The 27,382-nt window shown below is 46.6% G+C and overlaps 1 protein-coding gene across 1 annotated transcript in view; it reads left to right on the forward strand.

The window, feature by feature from the left end:
* Positions 1 to 27,382, forward strand: part of PLEKHA7 (pleckstrin homology domain containing, family A member 7) — a 148,587-nt gene that overhangs the window by 97,951 nt on the left and 23,254 nt on the right. The window contains exons 9-15 of the mRNA XM_011992955.1: positions 7,824 to 8,346; positions 8,888 to 8,974; positions 11,984 to 12,037; positions 20,129 to 20,197; positions 20,372 to 20,452; positions 21,461 to 21,610; positions 22,222 to 22,323. Of these exons, the coding sequence (XP_011848345.1) occupies positions 7,824 to 8,346; positions 8,888 to 8,974; positions 11,984 to 12,037; positions 20,129 to 20,197; positions 20,372 to 20,452; positions 21,461 to 21,610; positions 22,222 to 22,323 (1,066 nt within the window). The remainder of the gene's footprint in view (positions 1 to 7,823; positions 8,347 to 8,887; positions 8,975 to 11,983; positions 12,038 to 20,128; positions 20,198 to 20,371; positions 20,453 to 21,460; positions 21,611 to 22,221; positions 22,324 to 27,382) is intronic.

Raw genomic sequence — 27,382 nt, forward strand, 5'->3', positions numbered from 1 at the left:
TCTAAACAAATCACTGACAAGAGAGGAGATAGCAAAGCCAATGTGCATTCAGAGAGCTCCCCAGGGATTGCAGTGGATGTGCCAGCATCCAGACCAAGTCTGCCACAGGCCTGATAACATGCTCTGAAAGGTCACACTTCCTTCTCCCTGTTGGCCAGGCCCAAGCTTTCTACCTGTGGATTCTGGAGGTGGTCAGTGCTCCTAGGGGAATAGTCTAGTCCTGTTTTCAAGTATGTGGGTGTGTTGTTCATATGTAGGTTGCTGTAGCCTCTTTAATCTGGTCCAGCTGGGCAGTTGTGAGAGTGGATGGTGGAAAAATCACAATGGAGCCTTCCTAAGTAACTGATAGACATTGTTGTGGAGCAGACCAGAAGAGAAGGCCTGTTGTGCTGTAGCTAAGACACCTTCCCATTCCCAACTGGGAATGACCAGGTGTCAATTCTGTTTGTTCACATTTTGTATCTTATTAATAAAACAGAAAGCTACTGTCTGAGGACACAGGGAAGGGAAGCTGCTCTTCTTGGTGCTGGCCTAAGTAGCACCCTGGTAGGTGGTTGTAAGATGACCTTACCGCTGAGCGAGGTTGGAAAGTTGGCAGGGGTAATGTAATGTAGGTCCTCATTCTCCAAAGTAAGGCATTTGAATTTTATTTGAAAAAGCAATAGGGAACCACTGGAAGGTTTTAAGCAGGTAAGTGATGTGATCTGATGAATATTTCACAAAGAAGGTAAGAGCCTAGGAAGGAGGCTATTGCAGTAGTCCATGAGGGTGACAATGGAAATAGGATGAATAAACCAATTTGAGATACATTTTGGAGGTTGAAACTGCAAAGGTTATAAGTGAATTCGAATGCAGGATAAGGGAAACAATAAGGATGATGTCTAGAATTTTGAAAACTTTATTTAATTTTTGTGGATACATAGTAGGTACATGTATTTATGGGTATATGAGATCTTTTGATACAGGCATGCAATATGTAATAATCAAAACAGGGTAACTGGGGTGTCCATCACCTCGGGCATTTATCATTTCTTTGTGTTATAAACATTTCAATTGTACCCTTTTAGTTATTTTTTATTTTTTAAATTAAAATAAAGATGTAATCTTGCTACGTTGACCAGGCTGGATTGGAACTTCTGGCTTCCAGCAATCCTCCCATCTTGGCCTCCCAAAGTGCTGAGATTATAGGCATGACCCACTGCACCTGACCCCTTTTTAGTTATTTTTAAATGTACAATAAATTGTTGTTGACTATAATCATCCTGTTATGCTATCAAATACTAGCTCTTACTGATTTTATCTAACTATATTTTTGTACCCATTAAGCATCCCTACTCCCCCCTGCCCACTACCCTTCCCAGCCTCTGGTAACCATCATTCTACTCTCTATCTCCATGAGTTCAATTGTTTTAATTTTTAGCTCCCACAAATGAGTGAGAACATGCAAAGTTTGTCTTTCTGTGCCTGGCTTATTTCACTTAACATAATGTCCCCGAGTTCCATCTATGTTGTTGCAAATGACAGGATTTCATTCTTTTTTATGGCTGAACAGTACTCCATTGAGTATAAGTACCACATTTTGCTTATCCATTCATCTGCTGATGGACACTTAGGTTGATTCCAAATCTTGGCTATTGTGAATAATGCTACAATAAACAGATCTAGAGAATTTTGACTTGAGCAACTGGGTGGTTACTGAGATGGGGAAGGATAAGGAAGGAACAAGTTGGGAGAAATCAGGATTTCCATTTTGGACATGTAAGTAGGGAGTTAGAGTTCTGGACATGGGTGGAGTGGAGTTAGCATTCAGGTTTGGCTTGGTTAATAGGTAGATATGGTGCTGTGCAGCAGATATAAGCATAGGTAAGAGACATGAGCTTGATGAGGAATGTGGTCCTTTTGGAGTGTCCAGGTAGAAATGACCAGGAGGCTATAGGGAATGTGGGTACAGGGTGTAGAGGGATTCTAGAGTCATTGCCTTAGAGATGGTAACTAATGCCCTGGCAGTAGTTGAGATTAACCAGGGTGGAATGCTTAGAGCCATGTTTCTTAATCCTATCTGCATGGTTTGATCATTTGAGACCCAACCCCAGAGATTTTGATATAGTTGGTCTGGGGTGAGGTCAAGCCATCAGTATGTTTTCAAAGCTCCTTAGGTTGGCCAGGTGTGCTGGTTGATGCCTATAATCCCAGCACTTTGGGAGGCTGAGGTGGTAGGATCGCTTGAGTCCAGAAGTTTGAAACCAACCTGGGCAACATAGCAAGACACCATCTCTACCAAAAAAATTTTTTTTTATTTTTTAAGTTACCTAGATGTGGTGGCATGCACCTGTGGTCCCAGCTTCTTGGGAGGCTAAGGCAGGATGATCACTTGAGCCCATGAGTTCAAGGCTGCAATGAGTTATGACTGTACCACTGCACTCCAGCCTGGGTGATAGAGCAAAAACCTCTCTCCAAAAAATAAATAATAAATAAATAATACATACATACAACTCCCTAGGTGATTCTAGTGCATGTCCACAGTCAAGAAACTGTTGCTAGGCTGCACATTGGAATCACCTAGAGAGTTTCAACATTCGGTGAGGCCTTAGTCCCCTGAGCAGAAATCTGACTCCATTGGTCTGGGTTGCAGCCTGGACATAAGGTTTTTAGGAAGCACATTTTCCCCTGTCCCTCCTCCCACAGTGATCTAATGGGCAGCCGGGACTAAGAATCCTCAACTGAGAGAGCACAGTCGCAGAGGGCCAACAACAGAACACTGAGGACCCCTAGCCTAAGGGTCAGGCAAAAACTAAGTCACTTGAAGGAGATGAGGAGAAGATGGGGGAGGAAAACTGGAGGTTCTGTGGGGGAGAGTTTCAGTTGGAAGGAGGCCAGGCAGCAGTGCACGGTGCTGCAGGTAAGGACTTCCACCTGGCTGTGGTGCTGCCTTTCCTTTTTTTTGTTTTTTTGTTTTTTTTTTTTTTGCTACCAAAAGCAGATACTTGAGACGTAGTACCTTTCAAGGAGGCTGAGCACCCCTGAAGGAAAGTCCAGAACATGGCGGGTCTTTTGCTCGGTAGCAGAAACCCTTTTTCCACTGAGCTGCTTGAGGGGCTTAGATGGGCAAACCTGAATTGCCATCCTTAATAGAGCTACAGTGTCAAAGTTAGCTCAGGAGGCAGAGTAAAAGGAGGCATTGAAATCAGTAAGACAGCATGGCCAGTGAGAAATCCTTCATGGCAGGGGCACAGAAAAAACTGTCAAAAGCTGGGTGACTGATATGCAGTGATAAGTTGTCAGTTATGAAATGTCTCTACATAACTGCTCCAGTAGCCTGTAAACCATGTTATTCTACTACACATAATGGCCTGAATTTGAGAGCTGGGAGTGGGGTGTGCATCAGAGACCTAAAGAATGAGAAGTTTACAGGGAAGTAAGAGGTGGGTGGGGAGGGCACAGGACTTTCCCTGGGATGCAAGATGGGGATTTGAGCCATTCTTATCTAAGGGGCAGAGAGACATCAGGTCTGTAGAGGAGAACAGCTCATTGGCTTTGGAGGTCACTGAGCACACAGTGAGAGGAATTTCATTCTAGTAGGGGAAGCAGATCTCAATGGGCTAGAAAGTGAATAAAAGTGAAGAACTGAAGACAGAAGATAGAACAGAAAATGCTGTCAATCTTTAAGTGAGCAAAGTGTCTCCGTCTCTGATCATTCTCTTGTATTTTAAAAGGCCTGCCTCTTATAGTCCCAGGTATTTTTTTTCTTAAAGATATATTTGTAGTCTCTTACAGTAAGTCATAATAGATCTGGCTGCTGAATAAAGGAACCTCCTCCATTTTCCATTTGAAAATATATGAGATAGATATCTCTGTTTTGCATATCATCAAGACTGCTAATCTCATTAGACTGAGCACATTAAGACATTGGGAGGAGGGTTATTTGAACTGCAATATGATCCTGTATTTTTGGCTTTAAACCAACAGGGAATTATTTCTAATGGGAGATACATATTTCACATCATTAAACTTTTTTAGAATATGGTTTGTGGGAGACAGACTGACATACTCCTAGAATCTTACTGTATTTTAAGAGCTTGTTTTGAAATTTTAGGCTTTCATTTTCCCACCCTGACCTCCCAGTGTTTAACGTAATGCATACTTGTAAAATAGAAAGGTTGGGGTGGGGAATAGAGTTAGGATCAGGAGATTCAAACACTACAGTATAGAACAGAGTAGAAAGTGGGAGTCCTGTGTGATTGGAAGTTAGGTTGAAGAACATCTGCTGAGTAAAGTATAATAATTGGTCGTAAAAAATGATACTGCATTTCCACATGACCATTTCTGTAGTGGCTGTATCAGAATATCTTGTTTAGTGCCTGTTCAGTGACAGGGAGGCCCTGTGGCTACAGAGCATGGTGTGAGGAGACCTTGAGCCCAGTTTTTGGGTAAGACCGGAGGTTGGGGGGCCAGCAAATGGATCTGCTGTTAGGGGCAAAGCTACTCTGGAAGCTCCCACTTGCTCCCATGGGGTGTATACCTCAACCACAGTACCACCTCCTCCTGTGTTCCTCCTCCATAGTCAGTTACCTTGTTTTGGCCCCTGGAGCCAGGGCTCACCATTGTACCGGTACCTTGGGGTCACTCCGAAATGGCAGACTATGTGTAAATGGAGGGTACAGCTTAGAGGATGAGCTCGGGGATTTGGGGTGCTGCTAGCGGGGCAGTGGAGAGGTGAGGGTGGACTCTGACCTTCCAGGCACTGTAGGCAGGCAAGGGAGTGAGCTGCAGAGCCAGCCGGGAAGGGCGTATGGGTGGGAGCACAGCTCTGAAATGCTTTGCATAGTTTGCATTTTGCTTCTGACAGAATGAACAATGGTTAGTCAAATCCCGAACTCCCCAGAGGAAGCCTCCAGCCTGGTTTCCGCCACCGCTACCACCTCTGTTTTGAGGATTCAGGCACTGCCCCGTCTCAGAGGCACATTCGTGTCTAACTTTGGGAAATCAATAGCAAACCCTGCCACCTAGTGACAGGCTGACTCACTTGGCAGGCGCGACAAGTAGGTTGAAGAGATCTTAAAGTTATCTCCTGCAATGGCAAAGATAGCTTTATTTGAATGACAACTATTTCAAATCCTCACAGCAATTTTCAAAGTGGTTCTTACTATCCCCATTTTGTAATAAGGAAAGTGAGACTTAGAGGGCTTGGATGATACTTGCCTGAAGTCATATAGCTAAAGTGAATAAATGAGTTGAGTTTTAAAACAATTAGAACAGTTTCTCAAACTTTACAGAGCACTAGAATCTCCTGGAGGGCTTGTTAAGACACTGATGCCTGGGCGCCATCCCCTGATTAGGTAGGTCTGAGGTGGGGCTGATAACAAGCATTTAAAAAATATATCTTATTTTTAATTGACAAATAATAATTATATGTATGGGATAGATGTGGTGTTTTAATATATGTATACATTGTGAAATGATTACATCAAACCAATTGACATATTCATCACCTTATCTGCTTATTCTTTTTGGTGATAAGAACATTTAAAATCTACTTTTAGTAATTTTGAAATATACATTATTATTAACCATTGTCACTATGCCTGTGCTGTAGGTCACCAGAACTTACTCCTCCTAACTGAAACTTTGCACCCTTGGACCAACAGCTCCTCTTCCATCTCTCTTATCCCTCCCAAACCTCTGGTAACCACCTCTCTACTTTGTTCTTCTATGAGTTTGACCTTTTTAGATCCCACATATAAGTGAGGTCATACACAGTATTTGTCTTTCTATGCCTGGCTTATTTCATTAACCTGCATTTTAAACAAGTCCCCAGGTGGTGCTGATGCTGGTGGCACACAGGCCACACTTTGAGTAGTGTTGGCTTGGAACAATGTCTGGCACAATGTCAGCACCAAATAAATGTTAGATAAAATTGATAGGTGAAGGCGGAGTCAGAATTGACCTCAAGCCTGTCTGACTATAAAACTTGTTTTCTTTTTACAACACCATGCTGCCTCTCAGGCTTAGTAAAATTCCATACTTCGTCCCTTGCTTAATTTTTTTTCCTTCTCAGAAAATAAAGTGGAGGCTGGGCACGGTAGCTCATGCCTGTAATCCCAGCACTTTGGTAGGCTGAGGCAGGCAGATCTCTTGAGGTCAGGAGTTCAAGACCAGCCTGGCCAACATGGTGAAACCCTGCTTTCACTAAAAATACAAAAATTAGCCAGGCATAGTGGTGCACACCTGTAGTCCCAGCTACTCAGGAGGCTGAGGCAGGAGAATCCCTTAAACCCGGGAGGTGGAGGTTGCAGTGAGCAGAGATTGCACCACTGCACTCCAACCTGGGCAAAAGAGCAAGAATCTGTCTCAAAAAAGAAAGAAAATAAGATGCCTAGTTGGTGGTAGTTTTTGAAATCATATCCAGCTTTGTGTGCTGGAGTGTTTATTGAAGGGCTAATTATGCACAGGACTTTCTTAGACTGTGGACAATACCATGGTCTGAAACACAGTTCCTGTCTTTCAAGAATTTTCACCTTGGCCTGGGAAAACATGTCTTGCAAGTATGAAAAGATCACATCAATATAGGACCTTGGAAAAGTTACAGGCAGTGTGATAACTAGGTCAAACAGAGCTGGATCACTGAGGGCTGTGGCACTGCAGAAGGTCCACGTGGGAAAGGCATGGGCCAGCATCCTGGAGACTGAGTAAGACTTGGGTAAATAGAGCAAGGGGAGACCATCCAGGTAGGGGGAGGGAAGAACAGTGTTATAAGAGTAAGGAGGGACAGGAAGGGTACACACGTTAGTGAAGGACCTTCTGTGTATCAGACATGGAGATTGCATTTCCTAACCTGTCTCATTGATTCCTCAGAAGAGCCTTATGAGGCAGGTAATACTGTCCTCATGTTACAAGTAAGGAAATGGAAGTTCAGAGTCAGGTAAGCTGCCTAGGGTCACAAAGCCAGCAAGTGTAAAGCTCGGCTTCAAACCCAGGTTAGACTCCTACCTTTCCTTTTTCCACTGCAAGATATTGCTCAGGTGTGGAGGAGGCTGGGCCAGGACTAGGGTGGGGCTGACTGTCAGGCACCAGCACGTGCAGGGGTGACCCTGAGATGGAGTACTTCCTTCAGTTTTGGGCCCTAGGCATTTGGTGTGGCCCTGGTAGGAAGAGCAGTGAGAAAACAGCAGGCCTGCAAGGTGGGTTGAGGTCAGCTGCTAGCGAGCTGTGAGTACCAGGCTGAGGAGTTTAGACTTTATTTCACAAGTGACAAGGAGCCATGGAAATTTTTGAAATAGGGAACTGATTTGATCAGAGCACTTGACTGTGGACAAAGTAGAAACCAGTTAGGAGCATCTCAAAGTTATCTGGAGGGAGATAATTAATCAGTATCTGGTCTAGAATAGTCCAGGAAAAAGAGAACTGATGCCAGCTACTTCCTTTATGAACCTCCAGAACTTGGTGCTAAGGATACCAAGCAGAGAGAAAATCTTGGTAACCTGGAGAATTGTGAATTTCTATAAATATGCACAGCCGTGGAAAGAGCTGACTGCTGGCAGTGGAGAGAGAAGGAAAAGCCAGGTTTAATCACATTGCACTCCAATTGATGGGCATGGGGTAGCCAAGTTGTCCTGGCAGAGGAAGTTGACAGAGAAAAATGGTTTTGGAGTTGTCTGCAAAAAGGGGAAGTGACTGAAGTCCTGGATGTCAGCCTTGATCATTCTTTTGGGATTCTCACAGACTCTCCCACGTGCCCAGCTTTGTGGGTTTACTTAGGTATATTCCCCAAATCCTGGCAGAACCCTCACTTGGTGGCCTGACGTGTTCTTACCCTTTCTTCTCAGTCTTCCCTTGGACCAGACGCTTCCTCGCCAGGGTCCTGGCCAATCCCTGTCCTTCCCAGAAAACTACCAGACTCTTCCCAGGAGCACCCGACACCCCTCGGGGGGCTCCTCGCCACCTCCCCGAAACCTGCCAAGTGACTACAAGTACGCGCAGGACCGAGCCAGCCACCTGAAGATGTCGAGTGAAGAGCGCCGGGCGCACCGGGATGGCACCGTGTGGCAGCTCTACGAGTGGCAGCAGCGCCAGCAGTTCCGGCACGGCAGCCCCACGGCACCTATCTGCCTCGGCTCCCCAGAGTTCACCGACCAGGGCCGGAGCAGGAGCATGCTAGAGGTGCCCCGCTCCATCTCTGTGCCTCCATCTCCCTCGGACATCCCTCCCCCGGGACCCCCAAGGGTCTTCCCACCCCGGCGGCCACACACGCCAGCAGAGCGAGTCACAGTGAAGCCACCGGACCAGAGGAGGAGTGTGGACATCTCACTGGGGGATTCTCCAAGGAAGGCACGGGGCTACGCTGTCAAGGTGAGGCTCAGGAAGCTCTGCCAGGCTGCTGGGTCAGCCTGAGGGTGCCAGGAGCCTTGCCTGGTTTGAACACAAATTTGAGTAATTTGGGATAATAATGATAGCTAATACTTAGGTAGTACATTTTAATAATAGATGCCAGGCACAGTTCCCAAAGGCTTTGCTTTAAATTCTCACCACAACCCTGTGAGGTAGGTGCTATGTTTATGCCCATTTCAAAGATGAGAACTCTGAGGCGCGGAGAGACAAAGTAACTTGCAGGGGATCACACAACTACAAGTCAGCTTCCTTGCAGCTTGAAAGGCAGGAAAAGACATGTGTCCAGTCAGTTAAACTATTTATAACAACCCAGCTTAAGTTTTCACTTTCCAAGGGCTTTCACCGTTTAGTGTTCTAACTGTAAGAGTAAGATACGTGTGCTCATTTCATAGATGAGGAGTCTGGGGCTCAGAGGGGACCCACGTGGCATGGGGCGGGCTGCCCTGGGAGTGGGTGGCAGAGGTTTGGGCTCCAGTGTGACTTCTTGTCTTCCCGCTTGCAGAACTCGTCTCACGTGGACCGACGCTCCATGCCCTCCATGGGTTACATGACCCACACTGTCAGTGCTCCCAGTTTACATGGAAAATCGGTAAGGTGAATGACAAGACACAGCCTGCAATGCCCTATCTCATCAACGTTTTCCTTCCTCTGAGTCAGTACAATGCAGTCCAGAGGGCAGCTATCAACTCCCATTTTAGAGATGAGGAAACTGAGACTCAGAGAAGTCGAATGACTTGCTTAGGGTCACCTGGCTGTCACTGGGTCCCCAATGAAGGGGAAGAGCTTGTGGGGGAATGTAGGGGAATGTTAGGCTTATCTCCTCTTTCAAGCTGAATTTTGCCATAAATGTTTTCCAGCTACTCACCTTTTTCCGCAGGTAGTGCCTCTCCTCTCTTCCCTGATCTTTGATTAATTAATTAGTTAACTCTATCTTCAAAGCTTGAGTCTGAGACCAGGCATGGTGGTTCATACCTGCAATCCTAGCACTTTGGGAGACCGAGATGGGTGGATCACTTGAGGCCAGGAGTTCAAGACCAGCCTAGCAAACATGGCGAAACCCTGTCTCTACTAAAAATACAAAAATTAGCTGGGTGTGTTGGTATACTCCTGTGATCCCAGGTATTCGAAAGGCTGAGATACGAGAACTCAGGAGGTGGAGTTTGCAGTGAGCCAAAATCATGCTCACGCTGCTGCACTCCAGTCTGAGTGACAGAGCAAGACTGTCTCAGAGCAGAAGGAAAAAAAAAAGCTTGGGTCTGGGTGAGGTTGCACTGTTGGTTGTTGCTTTCCTGAAAAAACAACTTCCTGAAGCCCTTTTACTGCCAGTGCTTTTATTTGTCCTAATGACAGAATTAACGCAGTAATTGCTTAATGGTGTCACATCAGTGCTGTCCTGGCACTGACACCAGGGTGAAGAGCGTAATTCTAGCAGCATGCTCCTGTGGTGCTAACTTCCTTGTGCTGTGTCTACACACCTGCAGCTGGAGGAGCTCTCGTTGCTTCTCACCCGGTTAAGGCGGCACCAGGCCAAGTTAGCCAGTGTGCGAAATTTCGCCATCGGCCAGTTACTGCAGCACCAGCTGACCTTTCCCACCTGCCAGGTCAGCACTGGTGGGCTTCTCTCAGGGCTGGGGGCAGGGAGTGACATGCTGGCTCGTGTTCGCTCGTGCCCATGCTCTGGTCTGTCTCTGCTGTCTGCCTCTCCCTTGTTCGCTGCCTGTTTGCTTCTGGATGCTACTGCCAGATACTCTGTGGTGGTGGAGGCCGAGCCTACCCTGCTGGCACTGGGGAGGGGGGCTGCATGTGGTGTAGGGGTCCTAAACTGTCGCTTCTCTGGCTGTAAGTAGTGACTGCCAGGCTGATGTGTGGTCACGTTCAAAGGGCTATGCTGGCTGACAGCCTTGTTGCCCCTGTGGCCACTCCTTGGGATGTGGAAAGGACGTATGCGTCAGCCTGGAGGGAGATGCAGGGTGCCCTCTCTTATCTGGACGGTGCCCTGCTGCCTCACAGAGCATCTTCTCATCTCATATCCTGCTAAGCCTCACAGTAAGCTGGAAGAGGTTAGGTAGGAGAGGAGTCAGGACCACACACAAGGCAAGTGGAACCAGAAGGGGAAGTGACTTGCTCAGGATCCCTCAGCTAGAAGCATGCAGGCTGCAGCCAAAATCCAAGACCTGCATGACACAATGTTCTAAACTGTTGCAAAAACATTGGACTTTGCAAGCAAACTTCTCAAGAACTGGCTAGGGGGCTGCCCTCCCGGGTATCTTGAGCAGAAAGATTAAAGAAAAGGATTCCTCCCTGGGGTTGTCCTCAGGCAGGAATAGGTTCAGCCAATGAGGCTGGTCCTCCAGGCTGTACAGAGGTAGGCAGGGGACAGATGAGGAGGGTGACAGGACTGTTACCTTCCTTCCTTGTTCTGTTTTAGTGAGTTATGAGAGATTTAGGAATTGTATTCAGAAAAATGAATGTCAGTGCAAAAACTATCATCGGTTGTGAATCTAAGTGATCTTGAATAACCTTCTGCTCTGTCTCACTTCTGTAGCAAGTGTGTAGGTACTGAGCTGTTTGAGAAGAATGGATGGGTAAGGGATTAGTTTAGGGACACAAGACCTTGCAAGCCACTAGTGCTCCTGACAGTTGTCCCCCAGGCATTCCCATGCTTAAGGGCACTGCCTCAACTCTTTGTGTGGTTTTTCTGTGTGACTGTCTTACCTCAGAGCTGTAAGCAAAGGCCACCTGCCCCAGCTCTGGCTTGCTTGGCTGGGACCCTCTTAATCTGCTGAGAAGATGGTGCCTGGATTATTTTTCTTGAGCTTTCACAGCTCCTCTGCCTCACGGTTAGCTTCTGTGATCTGCTACACGGGAAAGCATACGTTTTAGGAAATCACAGAGTCTTTTTCTTATTTTCACTGTTTCTGGTAATTATACTGAAGAACTTGATAGATTGTCAGAGATGCCACAAACAGATGGGTCTGACCTTGCACCTGTCTCAAGTAGCTCCTGATGTGGCTACACTGGCTCCATGCTGAGCAAAAATAACCAAACTTGCAGGAAATTTCCATCAGTTGCTCGCGGTTATTCTGGAAACCAAGGTCATATTGGGACCTCCTGGGTCACCCAGGCCATCTCCCTGCCTCTTCTTGGCATCTGCCCACACCAATGAGCTTCATCTTCATGCATGTGAAGTGATCCAGACCAAAGGTTTGATGGATGGATTTGGAGCAATGATGACTGATGTGCTGTAGATCAGGTGTGGCATGTGCTTCTCCGGGTGGACCTCCCAGGTCTATCTTGGGAGCACAACACTGCCTCAGCTGCCCTAGCCCTGGGGTAGGATCCTCCCTGCCAAACTTCCCCGAGCCAGTGGGGGACAAGCTGACTTTCCCCACAGTGACCTGCAAGGTCCGCCTTGCTGAAAGAGGGCTCTCAGCTGCACCAAGACGTTTGTGCTTCCTCTGTGGCCCCTGATGTGTTGGTCTGCTGTGGTTCCTTGTTCCGAAAACTGCACCATACAAATAATGCACATGGGAAACCTCCAGGTATGGAAACTCTTGGTGTTCGTAACTGTGTTTTTCCCTCTCTGCTTCATTTGAAGGCTGATGACACCTACCTCCAGCTGAAGAAAGACCTGGAGTACCTGGATCTAAAGGTGAGTGATATCAGGGTTCCTGCCTTCCTCGCATACTCACCTTTCCAAGAGTGCCACCTCACTGGAGCCAAGCCCAAAGCCAAAGGCCAGACAGGTCTTACCCAATCTGAATTCTAAATCAAGATGTCTCCCATCTTGAATCAGAAGAATTTTATTTCTTACAGACTCATACTCTGCCTTTTTTCAGTTTCTTGTGAATTTTGGTGTGAGGTCCCTGGCTTACAGAATGAAGGCGCGAGACCTTGATCTCTTCCTTCTTTTGGTCAGAACCAAAAGGTCCCTCCAAAAGCAACCAGTTGCTTCTTCAGAGTCTCCAGTGGGGGCAGGGGTGTATGTTTGCTTCACTAATGTGGGTTTTCAGCCACAAGTGGTATGGTGGGTTCTTTGGTTCTGTTGCTAGGGGAGCAGGCTCCACATGGAATCGCATGGCTTTGAGGCTCACCAGTAGTCTCCCATCTCAGTTTAGGAGAAGAAGGCTGGGTCCCTCCCTGTAGGTGATAAGGCTTCAGGCTCTAAATTAGCTTTCTCAGCACAGAGAGAGCCGAGAAAACTCCTGTAGAGAAGGCAAAAGGCATTCTGCCTGGAAGAGAGCCCTATTGTTCCCTTCCCACAGTTCTCTGAAAGCTCCCACTGTGAAAGCACTTCTTACGCCTAAGCCGTGAAATAGACTGGAGGAATGTGACCTTTAGTTAGCTGTGGGTCTGAAAAGGTGGGTGAGGGGCCATGGGACACTCAGGCGACTGCCACGAGGGGTGGCATGCCTCCCTACAGTCTCCAGTGTACCTGGCTTGGGATATTTTTAATTCGGGGATCTTCATCCAGCCTCATAGAAGCAGGCGTATGAACGTCAGGTCTGAAGGAAGAAGACGGAAAGGGGGTCTCCCCATAATGAAAGGAGATCAGGGCCTTTGATCAGAAATCAGCCAGTGCAATTCTGTGTCTGTTGAACACTTGCTGTGTATGCAGATGACATGGGGAGATGCAGAAGAAAAATTGAGTCTGTCTGGTCTTGAGATACTTCCAGATAGTCTTGGGTTGGTGAAAGAAATTATCCCCAAATAACAGACTCCTCTACAATGACTAGGCAAAGATCTGTTTGGCCTGGTTCTCAGAGCTGAGATGGTGAGAATCTCTGTGGGTTACAACACTGGAGAGGCTTCTGGGAGGAGGTGGCATGTGTTTGAAGCCTTGAAGAGCCAGGGGGGCTGGGGTTGGTTGAGATTTAAAGGGAAGGAACAGTGAGAGCCAAGGAGAGCCAGGGCACAGTGGTTGTGCCCAGGGCAGCAGAGGGAGGTGGCGCTAGGTCATGCAGGCTTTTGACTCTATCCTAGGCTTTAGGAAAGAAGGTGGGTGCCATGAGCAAAAAGACCTGGCTTTAGCATGTGAGGAGAACAAGGAGCTTTCTCTCAAGGCCAGGAGGTTTTCTAACTCATATGATAATCAGGTCACACAGAGCTTTAGGGACTGCTCTAAGTATGGTAGTAATTCCTCAGGATTCACAGTGCTCAAGCATAGCTGTGTGGACCAAATGTGGCAGCCTAGCCCGTCCTCCTGCAGCCTGTGGGGATGGGCAGGGTTGTTCCCACCATGCCTATGGAGAGAGATCCACCAGCCCCCGGCCTCCACCTTCCCTGCGCAGCACCACATCCCCGTTCCTCAGCCTCCCTGACAGTCAGTCAGCAGCTGCCTGCCCATTTCTTGTCACCCCTGACCCAGGGCCCAACGGTCCACTCAGACATACCTGTAGAGCATCCATAGTGCACCTGGGCCTATGGGAGAGGCCTAGCATGCCAGCACCACAGGTGAGTATAAAACACAGATATACCAGAGTGTTTAGTGCACGGGGTCAGAGAGAACTAAATGTGCCTGAGCAGGAGCCGTAGGAAATAGCTGCCTTCTGGTTCCTGTTTGTATGTGACAGTGGAAACTTACAGTTGGTCCTGGAGTGATGCTTGGCCTCAGGTTTGTTTTATTTCAGGATCATAGAATTTGAGCTATGTGGGATTACAGAGGGAGAAACTGAGCCACAGAATGGCACAGCAGAACTAGGAGTCCCTGCGTGTCGACTCCAACAGAAGCTTAATAACAATAGGGGGTTATAATGTGTGTCAGTCACTGCATTTTACTTCTATTAAGTTATTTTACCTCCAAATTGGCCCTGTAAGGGAAGTGGTGGTATCATCTTTTAATGAACTGTAACTCTGAAAAGCTAATGAGTTTCCCAAGCCTACACAGCAGTTAGTGGGTATCAGTATTTGGGTGCAGCTCTCACCCTAGAGCCCTTTATCACCTTGCCCCACATCCTCTCTTAAAATGCTGCTCTACCACTATGTACCCAAAGGCCTTATGTTTTTATGGAGCTGAGCTTGGATTGTTATGCCAAGAAATATATTTGATGGGATAGAGAGAGGCAAGTTGCATCCTTGCTGTATTTTACTACCTAAGAGCTGCACACGATCAGAGCAATATGAATTATTATCCCTTTTCTATAACCAGGAACCTAGGTGTCAGAGAAGTAACTTCTGCAGTTACACTGCTGGGACTTGAACCCAGCAACTGACCTCATACCTGCCTTCTTTCTTCCATGCATCACACACTTTGCCTACCCTAAAGTCGTGTTCGTTGAATTGTATTCCTGGCATTGAAGTTTTGCTCTTCAGAACCCTATACCCTAGCTGAGTCAGAGGGGTGGGGTGTGGGGTTCACTGTTGTTGACAATTTAAGTTGTCTTTATGCTTCTGTGAAGCACAGCCAGGAAGATGAGGGTACCTGCTGCCACTCATGTGAAGCCTTTGTAGATAGAAAAGGTTGCAGTCAGCCCCAAAAAGGCTTTTGTCTTTGGTGAGGGATGTACCATCAGTGGCTCCAGGGCTATTGGACTCTGGACTCTTTATGACTGTTTGAACCTGAGATCAGGACTTCTCTGTTCAGGGTCTGTTTCCAAAATCAGCTTCTGGGACAGTTTTTAAAGTTGTGATTAGGGATGCCATATACTTCAGAATCACCTGGGGGCTTGATAAAAACACAGACCTGGAGGGTTCTCTCGAATTGGACACTCTGCTGCCCAGAATTCTGCATTTTTATCAAGCTCTGGGGTGATTCTTGTGCACACTAGGGTTTGAGGTCTATTGTTCTGGAGAAGAAATTACTAACCCTGGCTATGAATGAGAACTGTTGGGGAGTTTTTAAAATGAATATAAATGTCTGGGTCCTACCCCCGAGGGACTGTGATTTAATTGGTAATATTCAGGTATTACTCTTTAATTAAAACAAAAAAACTCCTTAGGTGTTTCTAATGCACATCCAGTATCGAGAAACACTGTTTTGAAGTAGTGGCTCTCAACATGGGATCCTCAGACCAAAAGTGTCAACAATATCTGGGAATTCATTAAAAATGTAGAATCTTGGGTCCCACCCCAGATCTGCACCACAAGAACCTCCAGGGATGGGGCCCAGAAAATCTGTGTATTTGCCCTCCAGCTGATTCTGATGCACGCTTAAGTTTGAGAACCCCTGTTTTAGGGCAGTGATTCTCAATCCTGGCTGCACATTAGAATCACCCAGGAGAGTGTTTAAGAATCCCAATGCCCAGGCCCCATCCCAGACCAATTATATCGGAATCTCTTGGGGTGGAACTCAGGCATCGGTATTTTTTAAAGCCCCCCCAGTGATTCCTGCTGTTCTAGATAATGAGGACAGTGTTCCCAAAAAGGAGCTGTAAGCATTTGGAACCATGGGTAAGACATAATCATGTAGATGCATCACAGTTCTGGTGGAACTTAAGGTTGGGTGGGGGTGAGATGAATGCATGGCACAACCCTAAACTAGTATCTTACAGAATGTGATGAGGGAGGACAAAAGAAGAAACAAGTTCCCTTCTATGATGTTTCTCCTTGCCTTCTCCAGCAGAACCAGGAAGGAAATGAACACTGAAATCGGCACTCCCACATAAACCAGCCTGTGCAAAGGTCCCTTCAGACAGCATATAACATTTTATAAAAAGGAGAGAGCTGCAGTCTGGGAAGGTCCCGTGGCCCATGCAAGTAGCATCCACAGTCCCATGGAAGTAGCATCACCAAGATTCAGACCTGGTTGTTTGAATTGCACAGCACACAGCATCCTTAAAGTTGTCCCTTTGCCAGTTCCCCAAATTCTGGCTGCTTCAAGTGTCATTTGATGTCTCACCTGTTACGTTTTGTTGTATTTGCCTTTTTGTTTGGAACAGATTAAAAATAATGAACCTTTGATCAACGTGCTTTACAAAGTGCTGAAGAAGTCAGCACGGGGCTGTCGGCCCAGGAGAAGCGTAAGATGATCTGATCCGTGTCTCCAAGCGGGGTCATTCCATTGCTTCTGGCTCGGTGCCGACTTCATCACTTGCTTAACCAGTTGCTCTCCTGACCGCCCCAGGCTTCCCGCAAGTCATTTTGCTTTATTTTCTTTCAACTGAAGCTCTCTTCAGCATTTTGACTGATGCACCAGGCTGAGCCTCTCATCTGTGGTTTTCTGTGACTCCATGTTTTGTGCTGCCAAGGGTGGGGGAGCTTGCCTGGCTTGCCACCAGCTTGTGTTGTGTTTCCATCATCATGTGTCTGCCTCCACGGTGAGGGCTCACCCAGACAGAGTTAAGCATGAGTTTCTTGGGAGGGAACAGCAGTTATTGGTCATCTTCCAAGAGCCAGGGTATCCTCAGATTCCACAGTGGCCCTGAGATTAAGGTGGCACCTTTTGGGGGCAGGGAGTTGGCATTTGGATAACAGCCTGGAGCTGGACTAGAATAAAATGCTACCCCCTGCCCATACCCTCTTTGATTGATGCAGAAGTAGGGATTGCAATGTGACCAGCTCTTACAGCATTCCAGGGGAGGATGCAGATCAGGAAGCAGGTGTTGTGTCCAACCATCCTGAGCCCTGAGAAAGTGGGTTGGGATGTGGTGGAGGGGAGGGAAGATGCCTGGGTGGCCTTTGATTCCCGTCTGATGGAGAGACTCTTTCAAATGGATGAGCACCCACAGACTTTTACTTTTTCTGATGACAGAGATGCTGGGGGGACCCAGAGTTGATGTTTTAAGTGTATTTGGACATGGCTGCAACAAACACACTTTTAAAAGGAAAATTAGATGTAATACAGTACACGTGGATATAATATTTCTTAGTAGCTTCGGCTCTCTGGAGCAGAGCTACATTCAGAAGCTTAACGGTCCTCTGAGCTGTAGAAACAGCTCTCATTAAGCCCATGCTCTAAAGCCTGTGACCTTCCGTCCATAGGAGACAGAGCCAGCTCACATTACTTTGACACATTCATGAACTCACTGAGCAAACATTGCCCGAATTTCCTCAATATGCTAGGCCCTGGCTGGGCTTTGAGGATACAGAGGAAAGGCAACCATCTCCACAGTCACCCCTAATTAGGTTACTCTCTGGTGAGAAGAAACAAATGAGCAAACAGAACTTTGTACTCTAATGTGCTGGGTGCTGTAGTAGCAGCAGATGCAACGTATGGAAAGAGCACCCTGAAGAGCACCACCCCCAGTTAAAGGGAGAGAAGAGATGTAAGTACCTCGTCTCAGTTGAGCTTATAGTCCTTTGAATTCCTAACCCACAACATCTAGTAAGCAGCACTTTTTTTTTTTTTTGACACGGAGTTTCGCTCTGTCACCCAGGCTGGAGTGCGGTGGCACAACATCAGCTCACCACAACCTCTGCTTCCCGGGTTCAAGAGATTCTCCTGCCTCAACCTCCCAAGTAGCTGGGACTACAGGCGCGTGGCACTGCACCTGGTTAATTTTTTTATTTTTAGTAGAGATGGGGTTTCACCATGTTGACCAGACTGGTCTTGAACTCCGGACCTCATGATTCTCCTGCCTTGGACTCCCACAGTGCTGGGCTTACAGGCTTGAGCCACCGTGCCCGGCCAGATAAGCAGCACTTTAAAAAGGGACAAGAGAAATCTACTTCTTGGAAAAAGAGGTAGTACTAATATCCTGAGAGGGAGAAAGAAAAGGTTGAATGTATATTCAATATTCCACGAAGGCAGCAAAGGGCATACTTTTAGAAAACTTTCCATCAAAAAGTATAATTTAGAAGATTCAGCTCCTCAAAATGCCGTTTTTATATAAAATATCTCGTTCTTTTCCTGATGGTGCTGGATAAATGAGGCATTGCTCAATTAGATTTTCTGCCTTGTTATTTAAGTATCAAAAAGACATTCTCTGTAAAAAGCTTCAGTGAAATAAGAGGAAGAGTTTTGCTAGGGGGGAAGAATCCTCAGAGTGTATCTCCATTTGAAAATTATTTCTACCTAGGAAATGAGCCCCAAAGGTCAGTCCCTTTGGAGAATAGACAACCTCCTTGTCCTTGGCTTTGATGAAAGGGCGATGACATAGAGTGAAGACTTCACTGCTTTCACCTGCTTTTTCTCCTGGGTTCCCCTGAGTTTAAAACCCACATGCTGCCTGAGAAGTTCAGCTGTTTGTGATTCACCAGGATTAATTTCATGCCCACCCCCTGCACCGCTCTCCCATTGCAGGAGACAGCACAGTCTGTTTGTTTGTGGATCGTTGCAGTCTTGTGTTCTGCAACTGTGTATATACAAGTATGTACACATAATCTGACAGTCTGAAGAGCAGAATTTGGCTGGAGTTCTATTTTTTTCAGGAACTCAACAACAGTGACCTACATGTGTTTCCCTTTGACCTACATGCAATTCAATAAGCGTTTGCTGAGTTTGTGCCAGGTCTTCTGTTCAGGGCTGACTTTACCAAGATACATAAAACAATGGTTCCGCCCTCTTCTGTGTGACCAAAGGGATCATGGGAATGGGTGGGGCAGGCGTGTAGCCCAGAATCAGTCCGCACCCCAAGGCAGGGAGAGGTCCTCTCCCTTGACCTTTGGATTTGCTCATGACAGTTTGCAGGGAGAGGTAGCATAGGACAGTTGGGCACATGAAGGGCTTGAGCACTGAGTGGAATGTTTGCCAATTTATTTCCACCCCCAATTCACACTGAAACTTCCTGGACCTTACAGATAGAATGGGGAGAAATCTATACCCCTCTCTCCAGCAGCTATCTGTCCACACTGGGACCTCTCTGCATAGTGCACACACAGCGCCTATCTCTGCCACTGTTAGCTCCACCCTCCATTTCCCTGGTCAGATCTGCAAAATAGAGATCTGGCTTCCCCTACATCAGGCACAATAGACTTGGTTCTCCCTGGCCTTGTCTTGGCCATGGGAAGGTACATCTGTGAAAGTCACTCCCCTCAACCCCTGCATGACTTTTGGCAAGAAAGAAATTGGGGGAAATGGAAAAATGGGATAAGTTAGATTTAGAGTCTCAGGAGTCAGTGAGAGACAGGTGGCATATTGCCTACCTTGAGTCAAGTGAGGGATGGGAAATGTAAAATCCCTTTGGCCCACAAGTTTGGGTGACTTTTGTGTATTGCTTTATGGTTTCCTTTCTTGTAACTTATACAAGTACAGCCTAGCCTCAGTTATGCAGGGAACAATTAAAAACCCCTGCTGGGAACTAGCCAGGTTCCTTTTTACCTTGGCCAGGTCTTCTTCCCAAATGGTAAAGGGTGAGGAAGGCTGGCCTTACCCATGGGGAAGTGGGCTGCTCAGAGACTTCCTTAAGCTAAGGCTTGACAACGGTCAAGGGATTTGTTTGTTCCTCTGGGTCTGCCCATCTCACCACCCTGGGCAGGGAGTAACGGGCTTCATAACTCGTGTTTGTTCCCAGGTTCAGTAGCACACCTCTGTCTGATCGGTGGCAAATCTCCCAAGATTCATGCTAATTTTTGACATTCATTTTAGGCAAATATATACTTTTAAAATTGATGATCCTGTAACTTGAATGTCTACATTTTCTTTAACTCAAAGGACTTACCAGCGTTACTAGAATCATGAAAAGGTTTTGTTTTTTTCCTAAAATGAAATAGGCATAGTATAGCCCAAGTTTTTGCCCCTCTCATGCTATGACCTACTTGCCACTGCCAAGGACTTCCACACCATCCATTGTAGGATGAATTTTCTTTCCCAAGTTCTGATCTCAAACACCATGGTTAAATCTCTTTTAAATTGTTCGCCTCCCAGATGACAGGCCGGGACCTTCTCAAGGATCGAAGTCTGAAGCCTGTGAAGATCGCTGAGAGCGACATTGACGTGAGTGAACAGCGTGACACGCTGACCCCTCATCTGCCTCCTGACGCCGACCCAGGGTGAACAGCTTCAGGCAGGGCTTGGATGATTCTGTAGCCAAAGGCTGTCTGATCGCAATCCCAAGGTCATGTCTTTTTCTCATCACTCCAGGCCCTTTCTACCTGTTCTTGCTTTTAGGTCAAACTGAGCATCTTCTGCGAACAGGACAGGATCCTCCAGGACTTGGAAGACAAGATACGAGCCCTTAAAGAGAACAAAGTATGTGTCAGTTTTGAATAATCTTGGAATGGGCAGAGGGGCTTTTTGTCCCGTCTTTCTTGAGACATAGGCTGGACCCTCATGTTAGTACTGAACAACAAATGTTAGCTTATTTAAAAAAAAAAAAAATGCACTGGGTGCGGCAGCTTATGCCTGTAATCTCAGCACTTTGGAAGGCCAAGGCAAGTGGATCACGAGGTTAGGAGTTCGAGACCAGCCTGACAAACATGGTGAAACCCTGTCTCTACTAAAAATACAAAAATTAGCTGGGCGTGGTGGTGGGCGTCTGTAATCCCAGCTACTCAGAAGGCTGAGGCAGAATTGCTTGAACCCGGGAGGCAGAGGTTGCAGTGAGCCGAGATCGCGCCACTGTATTCCAGCCTAGGTGACAGAGGAAGACTTCGTCTCAGGAAAATAAAAAAAAAAAGGCTTATATGTGATGACCCCCGGTCCCTGAACCCCCAGGAAGCAGGGTTCCTTTGGAGGAAGTGGCTGCAGTCATTACAGGGCAGATGCCTTTGCTTCCTAAAGCTCCTTGTCTCCTAGGATCTGGGCTGTGGAGGCAGCAAGTCTGGATGGGAGTGCAGGAATGGGCCAGGGGCCACCAACGTTGGCCTTTTCTATTCTTAAAGTAATATTTTCCTTTTACATTTTAAATTTGTGATACTGAAGGTTGATAATATACTCTTTTCCCTAGGAGGCTAGAGAGGATTTTTTTTTTTTAAATTCTTTGATTTATCCTCTTAGTTTATCCCATAAGGAGTTTAGACAGCTGTATTCCTAGTTTATAGATGATGAAATTGAGGCACAGAGCTGTTAGGTACTTTCCCCAGCCTACCCCCTAGACAGAGTCAGAGCTGGCATCAGAGCCCCAACTGTGGGCCCATATCTCAGCGCTGGTCCCTTCAGCCTTGGTTAGGTCCAGTAGTTTTGGTTCCTCGTGTGGTATGGGGAGGCCTCTGGGGACTATCCTCCTATCCTGCTGCTTTTTGGCCCTTCCTGGTACAGGACCAGCTAGAATCTGTGCTGGAGGTGTTGCACAGACAGATGGAACAGTACCGAGACCAGCCCCAGCACTTGGAGAAGATTGCCTACCAGCAGAAGTTGCTGCAGGAGGACCTCGTCCATATCCGAGCTGAGCTCTCCAGAGAGTCCACTGTGCGTAGAGGGTGGCACACCTGTCTCCCTCAAGATGAGCTGAGCGAGGGGCTGCTTTTCTCACCTCCCAGATGTAGTTGAGTTGGTGTCCAGAAGCAAGAGTCCTGAAATAGCAGAGCTTCTCCAGTAGCAGAACTGCCGCCTGACAGTAGATGACCTTGTCTGCTGGGGGTGACATGTCTGCCTGCATGTGTGCCTTAGGCTGCTTACCACAGTGACTTTTGAAGGCCAGTGACACCCAGTGGGCCAGATTCTCAGAGCTGCCTGCAGACTGTTCCCCTGATCTGTGTGCAGTTAATTCCAAGTTGTCAGAATCTCTGCTTTTTCACTTTTCAGTCTGTTGTGGTACAGGCCAGGACTGAGAATCAAAGCATCCTGAGGGTGGAAGAGGGAACAGTGCAGGTGGCCAGGGTCAGAGCACAAATGAGAGGATGCCACGCTCTTTCCTGCTCCTCCCTCTCTTCCACCAGGCCTGCCTGAGGCCTGCCCGGTCTCGGTCTCCTTCCCTCTTCCCCTAGCTGGGTCTGCATGGTCAGGAGTACAGGTGTTCATGAGGCCTTCCAACGGGGCAGGGGATAACTGAGAACTGGAAGCATTTTCTTGGCCAACAGGAGATGGAAAATGCTTGGAACGAATACCTGAAGTTGGAGAATGATGTGGAACAGCTGAAGCAGACCCTGCAGGAGCAACACAGAAGAGCCTTTTTTTTCCAGGTGATCTGATACCTGTCCATCCCTTCTGAGCTCTTGTTTTTTTTTTGTTTTTCCAAGAGCTTTCACCTGTGGGGGCTGTGAGCACTGCTCAGAGTCCTTCTCCCCCTTGGCCCCAGATGCTCCACCCCTATAAAGGAGCCACCCCAAACTCTCCCTTGAGGATCACTTCCCCAAGCCAGGCTGTGAGGAGAAGACTCACCCTCTTCCCCTTGCCTTGCTGCTCTCAAAGACAAACTCTTGGGTGTTTTAGAAAGGGCTTTACCTCTGATCATTTGGGGTCATCAGTGATCACAGAGTGATCCGTGTTCCTGTGGTTCTTGACCCCATCTTAGGCTGCTAGCTCATCGCTTAGACAGCAGCAGGAAGTGGCCATCCCTTCCCTCCCCTGATTCCTGGAGATAGATGTTATCACACCTCTACCAGAGGGAGACAGTGTGAATTCTGACCTTTGAGGCTCTCTGGTCTTGAGGCAGTCATCTGCATTTCTGGAGGCGAGGCTGGGTGATACCCATCTCTGTGACCCCGTACCACTCAGGAAAGCTGGCCTTAGAGCCCTGCCTCTTTACCCTTAAAAAATCAGGCCACCCTATTGATAGCTGCTTCTGTCCCCCAGAAGTGAGACAGTGAAAGACCCTGTGTGGTTTTTCTTCTTCCAAATTGGGTTCCAAATTGCCCAGTGTTCCCCCACTGTGGTGCTTAACCAGGTTTCCACCCCACCCTCACAATTTTTTAAGTGGAAAATAACCTGTTTTTTTCTCACCTGACTTAAGATCTATATCTTCTCCTTTCAGGGCCCTGAGATAATAAGTGTGTTTGAATTCAGCAAGCATTAATTGAGGCTTCTTGTGTGTGAGGCACCATGCTGGGCCACTTTTGGTGCTGGGCTTGCTAATTGATGAGCTAGTTCTAACCAAGGCTCTTCGTTTAAGTGATTTAATGAATATATTGACTCTCCAGACATTAGCCTCACCCCAGAAAGTTGAAGGAAATTCTGGAGGGGGTGTAGGTGTGTGGGCCCTGAGGCTTTTCCCAGGGCCTTGCTGTCCCTCTGTTCATGCAGAGATGGTTCCTAGAGAGCCCTGCCTAGGAGCATGTGGAGGAGACCCTCGCCTGTGGCTCAGGGCTGGCCTACAGACTCTCCCCAGCACTTGTCTATCTCCTGCTGCTGGTGGGGTTGTTTGCCTCCCATAATTTCTCTTCATCCACTCTGGCTAACACTTCACTATTCTTTTTTGTAGCCCCAGCACTTACCGTAATGACTTGAAAATACTAGGTGAATATTGTTGACAAAGTCCTTCAATTACTTCTGGTTATGAGTTTATAAAACTGTCTGCCCAGGTATACCTATTTTCTTGGGCTTCAGTGATCTGGATTTTTTTAGCAGTAATTTTTTTCTGCTTTATTTTTAGTAGTAATTTTTTTAAGCTTTTCATTCTTTGTTTCTGTAATTACACAAATGACAAATGAATACGTGTCTTTGAAAAGGCCAAAACAGTAAGAAGCAAAAACAAAAAATGATATAAAAGTTCCTCTTCCCCCTCCCCCTTTCTGCCCCTCCCATTACCCTCCCTATGTGAAATCAGTGGTGTCCGTTGGTGGCGTTGCCTTCTAGACCATTTTCTATGCATTTTCAAAAATATGCACATGCATAGATTTATTCAGGGATGGGAGCAGGTAAAAGGCTTACTTGAAGAGGATCACACTTACACATTATTTGGCAACTCACTTTTTTTCTGTCATAACCTGGTATCATGGAAATCTTTGCAGGAAAGTTAACCCCAAATTTATGCTGCCCAATAAACTATAAATTAATTAAAAGTAACTGAAATTCAAAATATATTCCTCATTTACACCAGACTCATTTAAGTGCTTCGTACCCACATGTAGCTATTGGCTACTGTCTTGGACAGCGAAGATGATAGATTTCTATCATCTCAGAAAGGTGTATTGGGCAGTGCCAGTCTAAGGATATTAAATTTGTTCATCTTGACTGTTACATACTATTTCATAGTCTGGGTGTTTTCTACTTTATTTAGCCATTCATTTTCTGATAGCATTTAATTATTTTCAGTGTTTTGCTTTTATAAATGGTGTTGTGATGAGGATTCGTGTAACTGCCTTTTCACACTTGTTTACAAGTATCTGTGTAAGATAGGCTCCTAGGAGTGGACTTGCTGGGGTTGAAATGAGTATACATCTTAAAAGTGGATGGATACGCCAAACCACCTTCTAAAGGGCTGCACCTTTTTACCTTCCTACCCACAGCAAATGAAAGTACTGGACCTATTTGCTCACATCCTTGTCAGCACTTGTAATCAATCTTCTTAGTTTTACTAGTCTACTAAATGGCATCTCATTTTAATTTGCATTTATTTAGTTATTAGCAGGTTAAATGTCTATTCGTAGGATTATTGGCCATTTGTGTCTCTACTGTGCCTTATGTCATGGCGATTTAACGTATAGCAGGCCTAGAATCCTTTTTTTTTCCCCTTCCCTCCAAAAAGCAAATAGATACACTATGACAGGTCTTTATCACAGATGCCCTGGAGAACTCAGCCCCTTAAGTTACTCTCAGATAGGCCAGCCTGGAGCCTGCAGCTTGATTTCCACCTTGCCTGCGGCACTGCTCACACTTTTCCTAAGTGCACAGTGACCTGGGAAGCTAACAAAGCCCTGCTTTGAGCAGACACTGTGCTAGCTTCTTTGGTGTCATTCTAGGGCGGGCAGGCTGTTAGAGCCCTAGATAAATCATCAGCACTGCAGATGCGCTTGCAACCCCATATGCGGATTCTCAGTAACAGGGCTTAGAAATTCGCCTCCCTGTAATCAGGTTGGCTCCAGGAAAATACCCTTTTCAGTCAAGACTAAATCAGTGAGTTCAAGGCTTTACTGAAAGCAGCACATAGGAGCCTTTCTACCCAGTATGGTGGGAGGAGGCAGGAATGAAAATCCACCACCTCATTTCCCCCAAAATTCCCCTCCCCTCATTATGAAGGCCCAAAATTCCATCACCCTTGGAGAAGGATAGGGACTCTCCAGCCTTTTTTATTCTCTGCTCTCTGTTCTTTTCTCACATGTGGGGGTGACAGAAAGGCATCAGCGGGGCAAGAGAGTGGCTGACAGGGGAGCTTTGCCAGGGAGCTATGGAGGAGGAAGAGGACTGTGTTTAATCCCTTTCTTTACCTGTTCCCAACACTCAGCTTGGGGACTTCAGCCCTAGAGGTCATCCTCTTACCTATACATGCCCTGGGCTCAGTGATATACCTGTTTTAGGGTGCTCATGCTTTGGCATGCAGCTGAGAATCAAGCCCATTATTTGCTTGCCAGACCTGAGGATGTGCTTTATGTTGGAGTGTTGAGAGAGAGAGAGTGAGAACTGTGAGCCCCCTTAGGACAGGAGGCTTTGGACATCTGTTGTCATGGCTGTTGGAAAGTATTTGCTCAGGGAATTTTACATGACTGGTCCTTTATTCATGCAGCATGGATGCACTGAGAACCTGCTAAGTGCCGGGCCCTGTAGGGATGAATCAACAAGCAGTATCGGGCAGGTCCGTGAGACTCATGCAGTGTGAGAACTCTTCCAGTTGAGGGGTAGCTAGGTGCCTTGAGAGGAGATGGGGTGAGTCCATGGGGTGGGACCAAGGCTATCTTCCCCCCATGTTAACTTAAAAGTCAAGAGAATACGACATTGGATATTTAAACAACCCCGTCAAGAGATAGCCATAGTCCCTTAACCACATCAGACCCCTCCGTACCTCTTTTAGATCCTCTTCCCATTCGATTTTGGTTGTTGCTTGTCAGAATGCACATGATCATGTAGCCTAGGTCCTTCCCCATTGTATGTAGATATGTATTTTTTGTAGTTTATTATTTTTTTAAATTGATACATAAAAATTGTACTCTTATTGTGTTAAAAAAATTAACAGCTTTATCATATATTTCACATGTCATAAAATTAACCCTTTTGGCTGGTCATGGTGGCTTATGCCTATAATCCCAGCATTTTAGGAGGCCAAGGCAGGAGGATCACTTGGAGCCAGGAGTTCAAGACCATCCCGGGCAACATAACAAGACCCCTGTCTCTACAAAAACTGAAAAAGAAAAAGAAAAACCAGCCAGGCTTGGTGGCATGCTCTGGTACTCCTAGCTACTTGGGAGGCCAAAGCGGGAAGATCACTTGCGCCCAGGAGTTTGAGGTTACAGTGACCTTGATCACACCACTGCACTTCAACCTGGGCAACAAAGTGACGCTGTCTCCAAAAAATAAATAAATAAATTCACTCTTCTAAAGTATACATTTCAGTGGTTTTTAGTATATTCATAGCATGATACAGCCATCACCATAATCAATTTTGTAACACTTCATCATCCCCCAACAGAAATCCTGTATCCATTAACAATCACTCCCATTTCCCCAATGTCCCCTCTGCCGTAGCCAAACACTAATCTACTTCCTGTTTCTACTGATTTGACTAGTCTGGACATTTCTTATAAATGGAATCATATAATGTGTAGCTTTGTGTGACTGGCTTCTTTCCCTCGCATGTTTTCAAGGATCATCCTTGTAGCATGCATCAGTACTTCATTTCTTTTTATTGCCAACTAATATTCCATTCACTACTGTATTTTTAACTAAACCTCAAATCTCGGGTTCAGCTCTGACTTCTAAAAAAATGTTTTTTGTATCCTAGAGATGGTGTAAACTCTAGTCCTTCCTTCCCTTCTGCCATGATTACAGAAGACAGTGCCTTTTAAAAAATTGTGGTAAAGGCCAGGTGTGGTGGCTCACGCCTGTAATCCCAGTACTTTGGGAGGCCGAGGTGGGCAGATCACCTGAGGTCAGGAGTTCAAGACCAGCTGGCCAATGTGGTGAAATCCCGTCTCTACTAAAAATACAAAAATTAGCCGGGTGTGGTGGTGGGTGCCTGTAATCCCAGCTGCCTGGGAGACTGAGGCAGGAGAATCGCTTGAACCTGGTAGGCGGAGGTTGCAGTGAGCCGAGATGGCACCATTGCAGTGCCTGGGCAACAGGAGTGAAACTCCATCTCAAAAAAAAAAA

The sequence above is a fragment of the Mandrillus leucophaeus genome, unplaced genomic scaffold, assembly GCF_000951045.1.
Source record: "Mandrillus leucophaeus isolate KB7577 unplaced genomic scaffold, Mleu.le_1.0 Scaffold420, whole genome shotgun sequence".
Taxonomy (NCBI): Eukaryota; Metazoa; Chordata; class Mammalia; order Primates; family Cercopithecidae; genus Mandrillus; species Mandrillus leucophaeus.